Raw genomic sequence first — 16,793 nt, 5'->3', positions numbered from 1 at the left:
TGATGTAGAAGAGACATGAAGAAGAGGGGACACATGTTGATGAAGAAGAGACATGAAGAAGAGGGGACACATGTTGATGTAGAAGAGACATGAACAAGTGGATTTTGTATAATAGGTGACCTTTAAGATGTGTAGAGTTGTGAATAACGGCCTCACCCTCTGGTGCTCCAGGTGGGGGAAGCTTTTCTTCAGATGGCTGGAGAGGGAAGGGAGCTGTAGCACGGAGAGGAACGGACACCTGGTCTGCCTCCGGAAAGACGCTGACACCTGAAGGAGACGAGATGAGGTCACAGTGATGAAGAGGAAGTGGAGTTATGATGGGAAAAGACAGAGGACAAGGAAAACCAAGGCATGGTTATTCCCCTATAAAATACTCAGTAATCTATAAAGTCATCTCTTAAAAAGAGCCGTGTTATCCTCAGTTCCTCTCCTTGTGACTTTATATACTTTTTTTTAAATAAGGCAGATAAACCACAAAAGATTGCTCTTCAAACCAGATCTGATTCTTAACTTCCTATTGTCATTTTTAAGATGAGATAGGAAGAGTCTAACATTTTATTTTTTATTTGGCATTATAGAAGCAAATCCTTAAAAACAAATCTGATCAAACTTCATTCTAGTGTTTCTGAGATTAAGAAATCCTAAATACTCAATCCACATCGTTCATACTGTACATATACTATCATATGTATATACAGTATAGTATAAGCCTATATTCCTGTATTTTTTAAAGAACATTTTAGTTATCCAGAATTTTTTATATTTGACATACCGGTACTATTTTTTCCTTTTATTTCTAATTGTTAACTCTATTCCACTTTTTAAGTATGTGTATTGTTGAACACACTGCTCCTGTAACAAAATAATTTCCCAAATTGTGATTAATAAAGTATAAATCTATCTATCGTCATCTTTTCTGCATGTAACCTAACAACCAACGCTACTTTTCTCAAACAGGGATTCTTAAATCCAACAAGTAGGTAAACCAGAAGTCCTTTTATAAGGATCACAACGCAATCAGAGGATCAATGCTCACTTTTGGGAAGAAAACCAAGCAGATTTAGGCCCAATCCCAAACCACGCCCTCCACCCTACCCCCTACACACTCCTCCTCCGTGAACTCTCGCTTTGGGACAAACTCCCCTCTCTCCGGCAGAAGCAGGAAATGCCGTAACTCTATGTAACAACGGTTTCAAATCAGCATCTCTTAGACAAAATTTTCAAATTAATAACTAAAATAAAACTCCAAACATCTTTAATTGTGTTACTTTTTTGAAAAGTTATTTTAGTTTAAAACCTGATTTTTATAAGCTTCTTAGTTTTTGCAACGGTCTGTAAATATACACAACTTTATAATAAAATGCACACATGTACCTTTTCCTAGACTAAACACAGGTATGATCCTAAGTTAAAAACATATGAGGTTATCATGAGGTTGTTAACATCGCAGTTTATCAGTGGATGTTTGCTGGAACTACTTGTAAACAGCTTGTTTCCTGACGGACACACACAGCATGACTCCGGTCAGGTAGAGACCGGTCTCAAGTCAGCACCGCTGCAGACTCGCTGTTTGAGGGCTTGATAGCCCACTCCCCCTCCACACCGCTCCACACTCGTTGGTTTGGAACAGCCCTCAATGTGGCGGACCCTCCGCGCAAACGGAGGGGTAGTGTGTAGGGCGTGGTTTGGGATTGGGCCTAAATCTGCTTGGTTTTCTGCTTGTGTGATCAGGAAAATGTCTCACCTCCTTGTCAGAGTTGAGCCACTGCTGATTGGACAGATCCAGAGCGATGTCAGAGCGCTTCCCTAAAAAGGCAACAGACCGGCCATGTCTTTGTAGAACGTCAGGAAACCTGCAGGAGAAATAAAGACGGAGAATCGGAAAACCTTTATATTAGTAACGATGGACCAACATTTGTCAGACCATTTTGTTAGAGATTTAAGTTATTATTAGCGCCGGGACTTTAACGCGTTAATTAAGATTAATTAATTACACAAAAATTAACGCATTTTAATCGCACTTATTTTTGCACCGCAGAACGTTTCTCACTGGATGAGTTTCAGGGGTACCGATTATACTGGAGCACCAACTAACGTTCATTACTTCAGACAACAACAAACCACAGTGAACAATAGTCAAACATGAAGGAAGAAGCTGATGAGAGCGCTTTGGTTGGCCCCGTGGATGGGACATTTTGTTTTAAAAAACGGACGGATGGAAGCGTCAATAAGAGCACGGTTGTTTGCAAATTATGCAAAAAGGAATTTGCATATCACCGCAGCACATCAAGCCTCAAGTATCACCTCAATGCAAAACATATAGCAGCTAGCGTGGAAGCTAGCGTGGACGTTAGCCCGACTCGGAGTACAAGGACCCACACCCAATTCGCGTTGATCAAACAGTGGCCTATGCAACAGAGATTTTATTTTTCATCAGGATATTGGAAGAATAGGAGGGATTGAGGTCAATCACTGGCACTTTTTTATTTTATTTTAAATGGTACAGTACACTTTATGTTGAACTATTTATTATGTTGTTGGTGCAACTGGCACTTTATGTTGAACTGTTTATTGTTTTGGCCAAGGTTATTGAGAGAGTTGGACTGAAATNTTTGATGCAACTTTAGTTACATTTCCATGACTTTTCCAAAACTTTGGGGAAAATATTGTTTTCCATAACTTTTCCAGGGCCTGGAATTAGGATTTTGAATTCCCATGACTTTTTCAGGTTTTTAATGACCGTAAGAACCCTGGTATTTCTTATTGTAAAGTGTGTAATGTGCAATTTGTTCCATACAACATTAATATATAATAAATGCGTCTTACGTATTAAAGTATTTAGTTAAACCTAATGATGACTGTTATTAGCAGCTACTACTAATATTAGTGGTCGTTTGTATGTTTATATGATCAGTAGATTAGTATATTAGTGAGTATTCTTTGTTTATTTATTCTGTATATTTTTATAATGTTTAGATACTCATCCAATTATAGGTCTTTCTTTTTGAGAATATGTAATGGTTTATCTTCATTTTTAAGTAATTGTGTAATTCTGTGTAGATTGACTTTCAAAATGCTGCTGTGAGGTAAATAAAGAATATCCTTCAAAGAAGATGCTACGTCTCTGTTTGTCTTCTCGGTGTTGTTTAGGTTAGCATTAGCTGCTTAGCTAACGTTAAAGGCACTCGGTTAGTCAGTTACTTACTTTGCAAGTTTCTTTGTAGTCATTATGTTGGATATTTCTTACGTTGTTTAAGATTCTTAAAACACGCAGAAAAGGTCGCGCTGTTTCTTTTCAAATGTCCATCCATCAGTACGAGTTTGATTAACAGGGTCTGATAGTATCTTAAATCAACTCCAGAAAAAAAACATCGATCACAGAAAAAAGGCGGAGTTTATCGAAACGATTAGCATTTCCGGTTTTACCATTGGTTACCAAAACAAAAGTGTAAAATACACCAGCCCATAACAAACTATAAACCTTTAAAATAGTGTGAGTATAATTTTTGACGTTTTATATTTTTAAATATGTTCAAATCTACGCAATGCTACCCACATTTACTGATTAAAGGACATTACAGAGTTGACCATTCTTTTATTTTGAACGTCTCTCACCGGAAGTCGTACTAGTTGTTTTTACTTTATATCACAAGTTTTAACGTGGAGTGCCCATGTGTTTTTAGCTTCGACCAATGGTGAAAAAACATGAATTTCTGACCTTCAGGACCAATAACATCTGGTATTTACATTTTTCAATTATCGATACCCTTCCCACACGTTTGCCCAACCTATAACTACTCCTTAATAGTAATTGTATATGTGTATATTTATTTTTTAAAGTGTTAGCTAAGCTAGGTGTGTTGGTTTCCTAGTGCAACTGTTACTCTTAATTCCTACTTTAGTTTAAGCGTCTTTGTATACATTGGAAAGCTCAGATAGCCTGCTTTAATGCCGAATACATTGGTGAATATATTCACCAGTTAATGTATGTTGTTAAAGCTTAAACTGGCTTTATTTACCTGACAAATAAAGTAAACACATCATTATACTTTCACTATACACATCCTTTAATAATGGGATGAAGTAAACAACACCCTTACATGTAAGCAAGTCCACTTAGCACAATAGTCACTTTGTTGCTTTACTGCTGAAGTAATTTGTACTGTAATATGTATACAGTATACATGTACCTATACTGTTAGGCATTTGACAGCCATGACACAATGTAGTTTTAAATATCCCTTTTTACCATCCTTTAAAAACACAGGCTTGAATATGGAGCCCTTATCGGCAGAAGTGACATGCAACGGGAGGAAGAGAAAGAGGATCTCTCCTGCAGCACATGAGGAGGTCAAGAGATTAAAAACAGAGGAAGGAGAGGAGACTCTGGAGTCTGAACGCTCCTCTCGCTCACCGAGGATCTCTGTGCTGCCCGACCGCCTTCAACAACCAATAACAGCGAATGATCTGACAGAGCTGCTGCATTACGCCGCTCTGGGGAAAACAGCTGGCGTTGAACAGCCCAGGTAATGACTGTGGTAGTTAGATTTGACTTCATCTGCTTGCATCAAATTCGTCTCTATAATGTCCCTGTCCCTGTGCTATAACAATAATCTAAATGATCTTTTTAAAAGCCCCCTGTGTGTCTCTTTCAGTTGGTGCCGCCTCCACCATCAGAAGAAGGTTAAAGCTGTGAATGTGGTGATGATAGAGGGGCTGAGCCAGAGTCACTTTTACAAACACTACCTCACCCTGCAGCACCTCAGGACCAACTACAGCACTGTGAGTAACCAGAGGGGACGGAGATGTGCTGACTTATTTTAAGATAAACCTTCATTCCCAGTGTTAGTTTTTGGTTTGAACTAGGGATAACGGTGCTATTCAATTATGTGTAGACAGTGGGAAATGAATATTATTATGTATATTCTGATTATTGTATTTTAGCCCATTAATTTTCGGCCAATAATACAAAGGTTATTGCTTGAATACGCCGACTAAACGGCCAAACCTGTCTCCTGTTTGAGGACATTTTACACAGTTTCAGAGGAAACCACTGCCATTTGAAATACCATTTTGTTTTTCTAATGTATATGCAAATAAGAGTAAGAGCTGTGGAATAGTAAACCAGCCATCTCTGCTGTATACATTTCAGCTTTTAGTGTGCTCAGGTGTGCAGAAACTACAGATAATGCATCTCTTTTTAAATACAACATTTTAAATATGATAACTTATCCGGTTGCTTCCATGAAAAGCAGGTTATTATAGCGAATTGAATTGAAAATACCTCATTGTGCATCCCTAGTTAAAACGTTTGTATCTGCCTGGTTTAGAGAGTCACGTTTACTCCATCCTCCACCAACCTGGCCTCAGGAATCTTCAGCAGTGAAGTTCCTGAATCAGACGATCCCTCTGTTTCCCAAAGACACAATGGAAGCAGTGATTTACCAAAAGGTGAGAATCTTATGTGGATATGTTTTGAAGTAAGTGTGTGTACACTAAGGCAATACATGAACAATGTATCATTAGTATTACATTAGAGTAGCTATTGCTTTGAGTTTGGTTGTCAAGAAAATATAATTTAGCCCAAAGACTTTCCTGAATATTAAAGGATACTTTTTGAACTTGTGTGATATCCACATTTCATTTGACTGTTGCTAGAAATGATCATCTCGTGGGTCATTATCCTCTGTGAACTCTAACACTTATCCCACAATATCATATTATGCTATTGCGGCTTTTAGTCAAACATTATCATATCTCTCAGCAGTAGTTGTGCTTTAGTTTTCTCACTGTTTTTGATCTTGTTCTTAATGATGTCTTTGTGTTGTTTAACACTGCTGCAGGCCTGAAGATTCACCCAGTAATCACCAAGTTTGGGACCAAGCGGAGAGGACTGACAGCGTATGTTCTCCCCGAGGACGAGATGGTCAAGAAACGCTGGCCTGTCAAAGGTGAGACTGTCAATCTGAATATATAGAAAATGTATGTTATTGTTTTATAAAAGCTCTGTTTTTACCTCATCCTCACCAGAATGCATTTTCAAATGTATCTTTGTCTCTAAAATATTACTTATTGCTTTTGCACAGGAATGCCAGACTTCCAGGACTTTGTGTGCACAGACAGTGTTGACTGTGTGACTGACAGCAGCCCTCTGTATGGACTCGACTGTGAAATGGTGAGTTGCTCTTTCCCCAAACACCCTGCAACATTTCAGTACAAAACATAGTTCCCATGTGGTACTCTGCACATTACAAAGTACAAAAAACACAGACAGAAAACAGAAAAAGGAAAGCAAACTCAACAACAGCATGTAATGTCACATTTAAGTGCATGGCAACACTCTATGAGGTCAAAATAAAATGTGCTATAAATACTATAAATATGTCTTTAAGGTAGGAACCATCCTTCAAACCAGTCTATCTTTTTAAATAGAGAGAAATATGTTTGAATATGTTTTATACTTGGAGTCCTTTTGAAAGAAATGTACCACATGACAGAATGAGCTTTTAACATTTGATGCATTTATAATCCAATTGCAGCTCAAACTGTAAAACCACCTCATCTAAATGACACAAATAAACCATGTCTAAATGTGGCTTCTTCTTCTCTAGTGGCCACTCCATTTATTAAGCTTTTTCTTAGCAACGTCTCACTGAAAGATGTTCGTGTTCTGAGCTCTATAAAGGTTTCTATAAGCTAATGTCTTCATGTTGTGCTTCAGTGTCTGACAGAGAAGGGTAATGAGTTGACTCGTGTCTCTATGGTGGACAGTGATGGGAAGTGTGTGCTGGATGAGCTGGTGAAACCTCCCAACAGAATCCTCAACTACGTCACAAGGTACACACACACACACACACACTCTCACACACACACACACACGCACACACACACATACTCACACACACATACACACATACGCACACTCACAGAAACACTCGTGTATTTTTAGATAACAAACATCATTTCAAAACACTTTAAACATTTGTGTTACCTGCGCTGCTGGCTGCCCTCTGATAGGTTCTCTGGTATAACTGCAGCGATGTTGCGACCAATCACAACGACCCTCCGGAATGTTCAGACGAGGCTCAAGAAGCTGTTGCCTAGCGACGCAGTCCTGGTGGGACACTCACTAAACAACGACCTCGTCGCTCTGAAAGTGAGTTACTGTGGACGTCAATCATTGATTTTAGATAGATATTTTCATTTTGAAGAGGCTTTATTTAACAACCAAAAACACATTGCTATATAAAGTGTGAAGTTAAAACATTGTGTGTGTGTGTGTGTGTGTGTGTGTGTGTGTGTGTGTGTGTGTGTGTGTGTGTCCGTGTCCGTGTCCGTGTCCGTGTCCTCAGCTGATCCACCCTCATGTGATCGACACCTCGCTGCTGTACAGGAGAGAGTTCGGACAGAGGTTCAAACTGAAGGTCATCACAGAGTCAGTGCTGAAGTAAGTTCTCTCTCTCTCTTTCTCTCTTTCTCTCTTTCTCTCGTCTAATGATTTACTTTTCCACGTGTGTCCCAGTCGGCAGATACAGACTGAAGAGAAGACGGGTCATAATCCCATCGAGGATGCTTTGGCAGCCCTGGAGCTGGCTCAGTACTTCATAAAGAAAGGACCGCGACAGGTAACTCAACACACACACACACACGCACGACACGCAGCACGCACGCACACACACACACACACACACACATACACAGTTGTTATGATATTTTCTGTGTATGTTCACAGGTAGTAGAGCTTCATATACAGGAGCTGTGGGGATATAGGATAATAGAGGAGCCTGAAGACTTGGCACCTGCTGAACCTGCACCCCCACAGAGCCACAGGTAACATACGTTTCAAATCTGTATACCTTTACACAGATGATGTCCATCCTAAGTCACTTCAAACATATCGTTACTCTGGGTGTTTAGCTTCCATGCTTAGCCAGTATTTTTCACCCAAAAATGTAGCTTTTTGTGATAAAAAATAAATGACATTAACCTTCTCAGACACACATATGAACCCAGACATGTTTGAGTCAATCTACAAATCTCTCCAACTGCTGTCTAGTCTGTCTTTGCCTGGATTATCTACTTGTATGTTTATGCTACTATTGTCCCACAGGGTAATTTCAATAAAATAGAAATGGTTTATGTAGTTGAAAATGTGCATGATAATCTGAAGCAATAGATTAAGGGGATAATAATAACTTAAATCTCTAACAAAATGATCTGACAAATGTTGGTCCATCGTTACTAATATAAAGGTTTTCCGATTCTCCGTCNATAAAATATAAATTATATTTGATGCAACTTTAGTTACATTTCCATGACTTTTCCAAAACTGGCAGGCCCTGGAAAAGTTATGGAAAACAATATTTTTCCCCCAGTTTTGGAAAAGTCATGGAAATGTAACTAAAGTTGCATCAAATATAATTTATATTTTATCTAATCGCCGAAATAGTAATACCATAATGATAATTATGGTAAGAGATTTTAGTTGCTTTAGTATGTAGAAGCTAGTAAGCCTACTATTTTATTTGTTTTAGATGGGCACAATATATATGCAGACCTTATTGTCCTGTTCCATGTTAAAATAAACTATTTTCAGTGGTACCNTGGTTAAAAAGAACACAATGGTGCTCTAGGAGGATATTCAGGTGATAAGGCGGAGTAAGGGGGGTTACCTTGGTTGCTGATTGGCTAATGGTTACACAAGCCAAAACATCGTTATGACATCATAAAGTGGCCAAAATCTGATCAGCTCATTTTCAGACAGGTTTTTATAGAAATGGATCAGGACAAAAAGAGAGAGAATCTTTGTTCCTGAAACTTTCAGAATCTCTTTGCACAGAGGGGACACATGTTGGTGTAGAAGAGACATGGACAAGTGGATTTTGCATAATAGGTGACCTTTAAGCTGACCAAGTAAAGGACTTGAATATCAATGTTTATGATTCCAACAGTTATAAATTAGTTTATTAACAAAAAAAAACTTCACAAACTATAAAAGACCCCAATGTGAAACAAGCTTCATCCACGTAGACTTGAACTAAGTCATCATTCATAACAGGTTTTTGATCACGGAGGCAGAATAGGGGCGTTAGGAGTTGAGATGCATCGCTGGACGACGGCCACTCACCTTCTCCAGGCTCCGGGTGATCTTCATCACACACCCATCCCTCATCATCCTCACTGCCAGACAAGCGGTGTTTCGAGAGTCATCCAAACCTGAGGGAATAAGAAAAACAGCATTAGATTAAGTCTATTTTCTTAGTAGATTTATTTTGATGATGGAACTTTTGCTTTTTGTTTACCAGAATGTTCTCGTCCTGCAAACTGTATCCCCAGATCCTGTAGCGCCCCGTTCAAGCCTTTGGGTTTCTTGTCATAAAACATCTGAAAATACAGAAAAAATGTGTTAATCGCAACGTGAGCAGGGCTGAAATGATTATGTCTCGTATAACTGATATAGGTATTTAGTAAAAGGTTTTAGCGTGGTTTATTTGGATACTAAAGAACTTTTTATTTCTTATTACAGTTCGTAACCGGTAACATGACATTTGTAATTGAACACCTTTGTGTTTTTGACTGTTGTCACACCAAATAAGCAAGTTAAACCCTGTAGTATTTGGCAACTTAAGATGTACATTTACCAAAAAAAGAATAAGAAAGCATGAAAGAGAAAACCGGTGTAAAGACAAAGCCATTAAGCTTCAACTCACCCTGTAGGTTCCTCTCAGGTCTATCCAGCTGTTGAGCACATCAGGTTTATGGAGCTGCTTACGTTTGCACTCGTACTGCAAACAAACTCCGAGATCCCAATCTGATATACAACACAGATGGGAACAAATTACAGTTACATTCTTTTTGTTTTTAAACAAATTGATATTTCTTTATTTCATAAAACTAATGCAATTAAGCTACACAGACAATTTCGTATTCAGTGTTCTTGTCTAAGTTTTGTAATGTTGTAATGTTTGAAGATAGAAATGGCAGTCTAGTTGATGCTTAGTGTGTCTCCAATGCAGGAAATAACCTCACAAGGTAGAGACCAGTTTATTCGTTGCAAGTGACTTTTACCTGACCACGTGACGAAAGCACACGGTTTCTGAGAAGGTGAAGGTGCAGAAGATTTCTGTTGTCCGTTTGGAAAGACCAAACCCTTCTCCACCTGCACCTTCTGCAGCCAGCGGTTAAACCGAGAGAGACAGATCTGGAGGGGGATCCCTGCCTCCACTTGCATCTGTTACACAGGGAAACAAACCGGTCAGATATGATGTTACATGCAGTAAAGAAAACAGAACCATAAAAATGCACTGGTGAGTTTGTGGCTTTGCATTTATGACTATACACAGAAACCTGTTTAATCCCAGTCAGCTCAGTGCAGAACTCGGACAGAAGGGGACGCTCTTGGGGTTGGACATAAGTATGAAACTCAGACTCGATCTCCCCTGTGGACGTGTTGAGCAGGACAGCAGGGAACTCAACTGCATAGCGGGAGGAGAGAATATAATATAGGTTATCAGCAATAAAGGGAAAATAATGACATGAAGGTGTTATAGAAGGCTACTCACTAATTTCCTGGCCGTAGTTGGTTTTCTCTTTCCAGCAAGTTGACTCAAAATCGATCACAATCAGGTATGCAAATATTTGATCTGAAAGGAAACAAGCCGTATAAATCACAAGTGTAAAAATGTAAAGCAGAAGGAAAGTGTACTGGCATGAGGATCAAGTCCAAACATTAAAACTCTGTATGCACACTATCAATACATCAGTCATTCTTACTTGATAATAATGTTTTGGATCCATTTGTTGACTGACTCCTCTGCCTCAGTAGTCCCAGTTCTCTGTGGAGACAGAGAGGGATTCCTCTGTTAATTATTCACCAACGTATTGTACTTTGCACAGCTCAACCTGAAAAGGTGCCCCATCTTTTCTGGCATTATCAGCACTCTAAAATCAGTTTAAAAATATATTACTGGCATCTTGTACAAAGATTTTGCATTATTTTATGAACAAGTTATACTCAGATTCTATACAACGACTAAAAATATAAAGAAAAGACAAAAAGTGTATTTTAAAATCTATTGATTGTCCTTGCCAAGTTATTGATGATTGAAGTAAACAAATCCTTTATTTATGCTGCACGTAGTTTGAAATGTTCTTGAAAACTATGAAATCTTGTACCAAAAAAACATTCATCTTCAACAAGCGTTGCCTGTAGTATGTATGCAAATATATATTTTATATATATAATTACAGTGTGTTTCTTAATTGGAAATATTCCCTTCATTTTTGCCTATTTCTCTTTCCTTAAACAGAATGACTTTTCAACGTATTTCAGGGTTCATACACTTTTTCACAAATTATTTTCAATGACTTCTCCATGACCTTTACCTAATTTTCCATGACCAAAAACAATAGTCTTTCTCAGCGGTACCACTGAAAATAGTTTATTTTAACATAAAACAGGACAATANAAGTTATTTGCTCCTTATTACATGGCTTAGTTGAATACTCGATTCTGATTGGTCAATTCAGAACATATGACACGTTGTTAATCCAGAACAGACAGACCGGCGGTCTGTCTGTTCTGGATTAACAACGTGTCATATGTTCTGAATTGACCAATCAGAATCGAGTATTCAACTAAGCCATGTAATAAGGAGCAAATAACTTCCAACTATTCTACTAGTTTACTTATTACAATATCTAAATGATCACTAGATCAAATATAAATACATGTGTTGCTAAGGATAAGCAAAATTCAGCAGCAGGACATTTCAATCTTACCATTTTCTTATTAGCTTTATTTTTATTTAAACAATTTGTATTCTTTCACCCAACAAGTATTGTAATGGGAAGATTACACGGTCTCATTTCTAATCTGTGTACACTTGAAAGATATTTACTATGTTAATAATACGACAAGACTACTTTTACCATATTTCTTCAGTGATATTTGTTTATCTAAATCAGAAAGAAATGTTGCGCAAGGGGAATTAGATTTTTTTTTTACAGGTTTTTATATAAATGGATCAGGACAAAAAGAGAGAGAATATGTTTTCCTGACACTTTCAGAATGTCTTTCCACAGAGGGGACACATGTTGATGTAGAAAAGACAGGAAAAAGTGGATTTTCATCATAGGTGACCTTTAAAATAACCAGTGTCTGTCTCACCTCTCTGCCGGTGAGGATGTGTCGGGCCAGTTTGACCTTGGCGAAGTTGCCCTTGCCGATGGTTTTGAGCAGCCGGTAGTTGCCGACGTGCGGCTGCTGCGGCTCCTCGGAGCTGCGGGTTCGAACGCCGCTCCGGGCCGAGCGAGTGCTGTTCTCCTGGCGGCCATTACTGTGAGACGTGTGCTGCGGGGGGGGGAGAGAGAGAGACACTTTATTTTAGAGACGGTGCTGGTTATTGAATCGAACACGCTGTGAAACATCTCGGTGACTCATGTTGACCCGGTGTGACGCGTCCTCTTAGGCTCTGCAGGAAATAAACTGATATTTATAGTCCTGCTCCCAGAAGAGGAGAGATGTTCTTCCACGAGCCACAGATGGCTGAAAAACTGAGTGTTTTACAGGCAATTTCACCATTTTATATACCAGATATTAGAGCCAGCATTACATTACATTAGAATACACTTTCAGTGGATTTAACATATTTAAATCCAGATTAAAAACTGTTTATTTTCTCAACTTGTAATTTGCATTTATTAAGCAATTTTCCAATTTTGTATTAATTATGTGCACTCTGACTGCCTTGGAATTTGAAAATGTGCTACATAAATAAACTTGCCTTTGCTTGACGATAAAATCCGATTAACTGATTAATAATTTGGTCCATGAAAAGAAAATAGTGAAAAGCATTCATCACAAGTGGTCCTAGCTTGTTTTGTCAAAACAACAGTTCAATAGTACAACACCCTCACATTTAAGAGGCTTAACGCAGATTTTCTTGAAAGAAAAAACGACAATGTGGCTTTTATCAAAACTGTTTCAGATTCATTTTCTCTCTATAAAACTATTTATTTCAGCTCAGAAATAAATCATTAGAGGTGCAGACTGCTGAAGAAAAAGTCAAGTTACACTGACAACATTTGTACGAAATTAAATCATAATGAACAGAAACAGACGATCAATTTAGAATCATTTTCTGCTGCTTCTGGCAATTGAAAGCTGCTTACATTTTCCCACAGAGAACACACTGAAAAGACTTGTCCAGTCACCGGCTCCACATTTAAATAAAGGTCACGTTCACGCACCAGAAACGGGACGACTAAATAAGATAAATGTGACTTTGTTTAGGACCAGACATCTTTATCTCAGAGGACAGATTTCTACTTGTTTCCGACATTTTCCCTCATGTCTCACTAAGGTTATTGTCCCGCAGGTTGGCAACCGTAACAGAAGGCACAACAAACAAACTGTGTATTTCTTTCATACATTGTTGTCTATTTGTATCACATTCTGTACAATTATACTGTTTTTAAATGTTTTCTATATTCAACATTATCTGGTTAATAGTTACAGACAAACAAGAGGACTATTAGAGCATAAACCAACAGATAAAAACAATGCTTATGAAAATGGGTCAATCCATACTGTCGCTGCCGTCTGGTGCAGAAACAGGAAACAAAATAGTGTTTCCAGTTGAAGAAAACTGTTCAGCAGAGATCTTGATGCATCTCGCCTCTTTATCAGTTGAGCTAGAACATGACTGGGTAAACAATTTGTATCTTCCTTAATATCTAGAACATGTTGTGATCATCACATCAGTTCATATTTCACTTTGAGAAGTTTCATTCATGTTTATTTGAATGCTAAACTAGCTCTGGGTTTTGCTGGTCTGGTGTGAGAAGCTTTAATGAGGAAATGAAGACTTTTGATCTTAGTTATTGTGTAGGTAAATCCCCACACTATGTTTCTTATGTAGTATGTTCAAATTCAAGCATATAACCAAGCTTAATAAAGACATCACGTTTAACATAAAGCATTTCGCAAGACCTTTAAGGGTCCTGAATATCTGTCTGTTTATGTAATTGAGGCTGCAAAAAGGTGTAAAAGGAATATTTTTTGTGGTAAATTGAACGACAACAAGTTCAAAACTCCTCAGGAAACTTAACAAACTTCATGCTTTAACCAAAGACTAACTTTCGTGCGGGGAAAAAAAGAGTGTTGTTTTAATTCTGGTGTTCACAACTCTGACAGAACCACCAATGTAGGGATTGATTTATTTTTTGGATGCCATGTTAAAAAAAAAGAAGCACCCCTTCTGTGTCCCAATACGAATGTGATAGAAACTCGGTGCGGCCTCAGTATCGACTGAGCGATGCCTCATTAACAGCACATGCCCTCTGCCCATCCCCAGCCTAACCAACCCCATTCACCCGGCAGACAATTAAAAGCCCAACGATCTAAGTGAGGAACTGAATAACAAGTTTATGTAAACCTTGAACCTTATATAAAGCCAGAGCAGAGGGCAAACATGATGCCCAACAAACATCAACTCAACAGCGAATATATCCAAAAAAACTTCACAAAAGTAACTGTGAGGATGAGACAGCTAGAATAAGTCATCTTTATAGACACGAAAGTAAATACAAAAGGCACTTTTAAGCTAGATATGGTCCAAACAAACTTAAAATCCTCCCAAAAATATATTTGACAGATACCTCAGAAGATTTTAAATGCCGTAAACCAGTATAAGGTCACTTGAAACTATCTTGCTGAGCAGCACACACACTTTAAGTGACTAAAGGAATATTTTAGGCCTTCTACAGTGATAGCAGGGGAGATAAAAATAGGATAAGGTCACTGTTGAATACCACAGACACGCCACAAAGAAAAAGGCTGCGGGATACTTTAAACTGTGCCTTCCAACAGGGAAAGGACACAGATATATCTTAAGTTAAAACCCAATAAAAACACCCTTTTTTGGTTAACAACTTCCTGTAAGTAAACAAGAAATATGTCCCAGTTTAATTTGATCTTTTTGCTGGTTACTCACAAGGCTGCGGTGTCTCCTGGCTGCATGCGAGCCAGTCATGTTTGAAGAGGAAAACACTGTCGATGCCCATACAGATCCCACTACACCAGATTTTCCCCAACTCAGAGCCCAGATAACCACAGAGACACAAGAGAGGGAGACAAAGTGATCCCAGTCACGCCTGCTTACAGGCAGACACATAAAAACCGGAAACCGGGACATTGTCCTTTCAGAATAAAAGCATTCAGTTAGCTGCTGCAACAGTGTTGGGATGTACACTTTACTTTGGGAAGTGTTATGCTGCTAGTCCGGCAAAGTATGTTAACAATAGGCCTGCAACTACAGATTATTTTCATTACTGAATAATCTGTTTATGATTTGTTCAACTTTTTGATAATTTCTTAGTCTACGAAACGTCTAAATATTGCAAAGTAACTAAAGGAAAGAAACTTAATAGAGAACCTGAATGTCTTCAAATGTCCAGTTTTGCTCGACCAAAAGTCTAATACCCATCAATTATTCATTTACAATAATATATGACCCAAAAAAGGGCTCATTTCGGGTTAACTTGAATCACTTTATCGGCTTGAAAATCGACTAAATAAGTTTTTTAAAAGTTGACAATTACTTTTCTATCACTCGATTTATCGTAAGCTCTGTTTTTAAAAACGTTCATTATCTATTAAAACTATTTTAATATGAGAAAATATATATGTAAAAAGCATTATGAAACACTGAAGAATGACTACCACAACATCATAGACTCGATGACATAGAAGGTGATTTACGCAAATGTCTTAAACACAAATAAGTCTATTCTCACATTTGAGGACCCGAACCATCAGATGTGTTGTAATAAATGATGAATCGTTGTAGACATAATAACCAATACATTTTCTGTTGATCGACTAATCAATTGAGTGTAATTTCTTCAGTTTTAAATCATTGCTTCTGCTGGATCTCTGTCCTCTTTCTCTGGCTACTGTTCCTTCACATCTGCAGCTACTGAAGTGGCCTAATTTCCCCCGACAGGGATCAATAAAGGTTCCCCACGTCTTAACGCCCACAGTGCTTTTGTTTGTGAAGGATAAGTGTTATATGCAGCTACCGTGATGAGTCATCAGATCCTGATAATATCACATGTATCCGTAACATGATAACAGGAATGTTTGGAAAAGGATACAATAAGATGGAGATAAGTGGATTAGTGGTGCACGATAATTATCGGCCCGATAATTATCGGTCCGATATTAGGAATTATGACGTCATCCCGATAAACCCGATAAAAGTATTAATAGTCCCGATAATATACAATATATTTTTTGGGTAAAAAGAAAGAAAAAAATACTGCGGTGTGGGTGGATTGGGATGAGGGGCGCTTGTTTTTCACTCGGCTCCTCCCGTTTTGCCAGTACTGTGGTATTAGTGGTTTAGGAAGAGGGGAGTTTTTCACAAATCCAGCGCTCCCTAACTCATGCCTGGCTGTGACGTAAATGGTGTGCGGCCGTGAAGCCAGGACAGTAAACAAACATCGGTAGTATGGGACTATTTCAAAGTTTCAGAGTTAGATAGTTTGCTTGCTATTTGTATTAACAAATGCAATGCAGAAGTTCCACGAGGAGGGAAAAAGGCAACGAGCTATAATACTTCCAACCTGATTAGTCACCTGAAACATCGCCATCGCTACGATGTGTGTTAAAAGCGTACGAAGACGCCTGCGCTGCTAAACTAGCGGCGAATCCAAAGCCAGCTGCAAAGGCACCGGGGCTTTTACCTATCGACGAGGCTTTTGAAAAAGGCAAGAAGTTTGCCAGAGAC

At 38.4% G+C, this 16,793-nt stretch overlaps 3 protein-coding genes across 3 annotated transcripts in view; 1 reads left to right on the top strand and 2 right to left on the bottom strand.

Annotated features, from left to right (window-relative positions):
• Nucleotides 1-3,228, bottom strand: part of LOC104965443 (MAP/microtubule affinity-regulating kinase 3-like) — a 37,837-nt gene extending 34,609 nt beyond the window's left edge. Inside the window, exons 1-3 of the mRNA XM_010794399.1 lie at nt 3,206-3,228; nt 1,745-1,853; nt 157-267 (exon numbers count right to left, since the gene is read on the bottom strand). Of these exons, the coding sequence (XP_010792701.1) occupies nt 157-267; nt 1,745-1,853; nt 3,206-3,228 (243 nt within the window). The remainder of the gene's footprint in view (nt 1-156; nt 268-1,744; nt 1,854-3,205) is intronic.
• Nucleotides 3,229-3,659: 431 nt separating this feature from the next.
• Nucleotides 3,660-7,834, top strand: rexo5 (RNA exonuclease 5). The gene is made up of 11 exons (XM_010794398.1): nt 3,660-3,739; nt 4,268-4,526; nt 4,656-4,782; nt 5,331-5,451; nt 5,844-5,951; nt 6,087-6,175; nt 6,722-6,837; nt 7,018-7,156; nt 7,353-7,447; nt 7,523-7,625; nt 7,733-7,834. Exons 2-11 carry the CDS (start codon nt 4,276-4,278, stop codon nt 7,832-7,834), a joined length of 1,251 nt encoding a protein of 416 aa, XP_010792700.1. The 5' UTR covers nt 3,660-3,739; nt 4,268-4,275.
• Nucleotides 7,835-8,969: 1,135 nt separating this feature from the next.
• Nucleotides 8,970-10,919, bottom strand: eri2 (ERI1 exoribonuclease family member 2). Its single transcript, XM_010794397.1, has 8 exons — nt 10,903-10,919; nt 10,774-10,835; nt 10,563-10,643; nt 10,348-10,475; nt 10,069-10,231; nt 9,711-9,811; nt 9,303-9,384; nt 8,970-9,216 (listed from the first exon to the last, which is right to left on the bottom strand). The coding sequence occupies exons 1-8, from the start codon at nt 10,917-10,919 to the stop codon at nt 9,089-9,091; spliced, it is 762 nt and encodes a 253-aa protein (XP_010792699.1). The 3' UTR covers nt 8,970-9,088.
• Nucleotides 10,920-16,793: the final 5,874 nt, after the last annotated feature.

Source organism: Notothenia coriiceps, unplaced genomic scaffold, assembly GCF_000735185.1.
Source record: "Notothenia coriiceps isolate Sejong01 unplaced genomic scaffold, NC01 NC01_scaffold00037244, whole genome shotgun sequence".
NCBI classification, from domain to species: Eukaryota; Metazoa; Chordata; class Actinopteri; order Perciformes; family Nototheniidae; genus Notothenia; species Notothenia coriiceps.
Note: the sequence above shows the minus strand (reverse complement) of the source record. Positions and strands in the feature narration are given on the sequence as shown.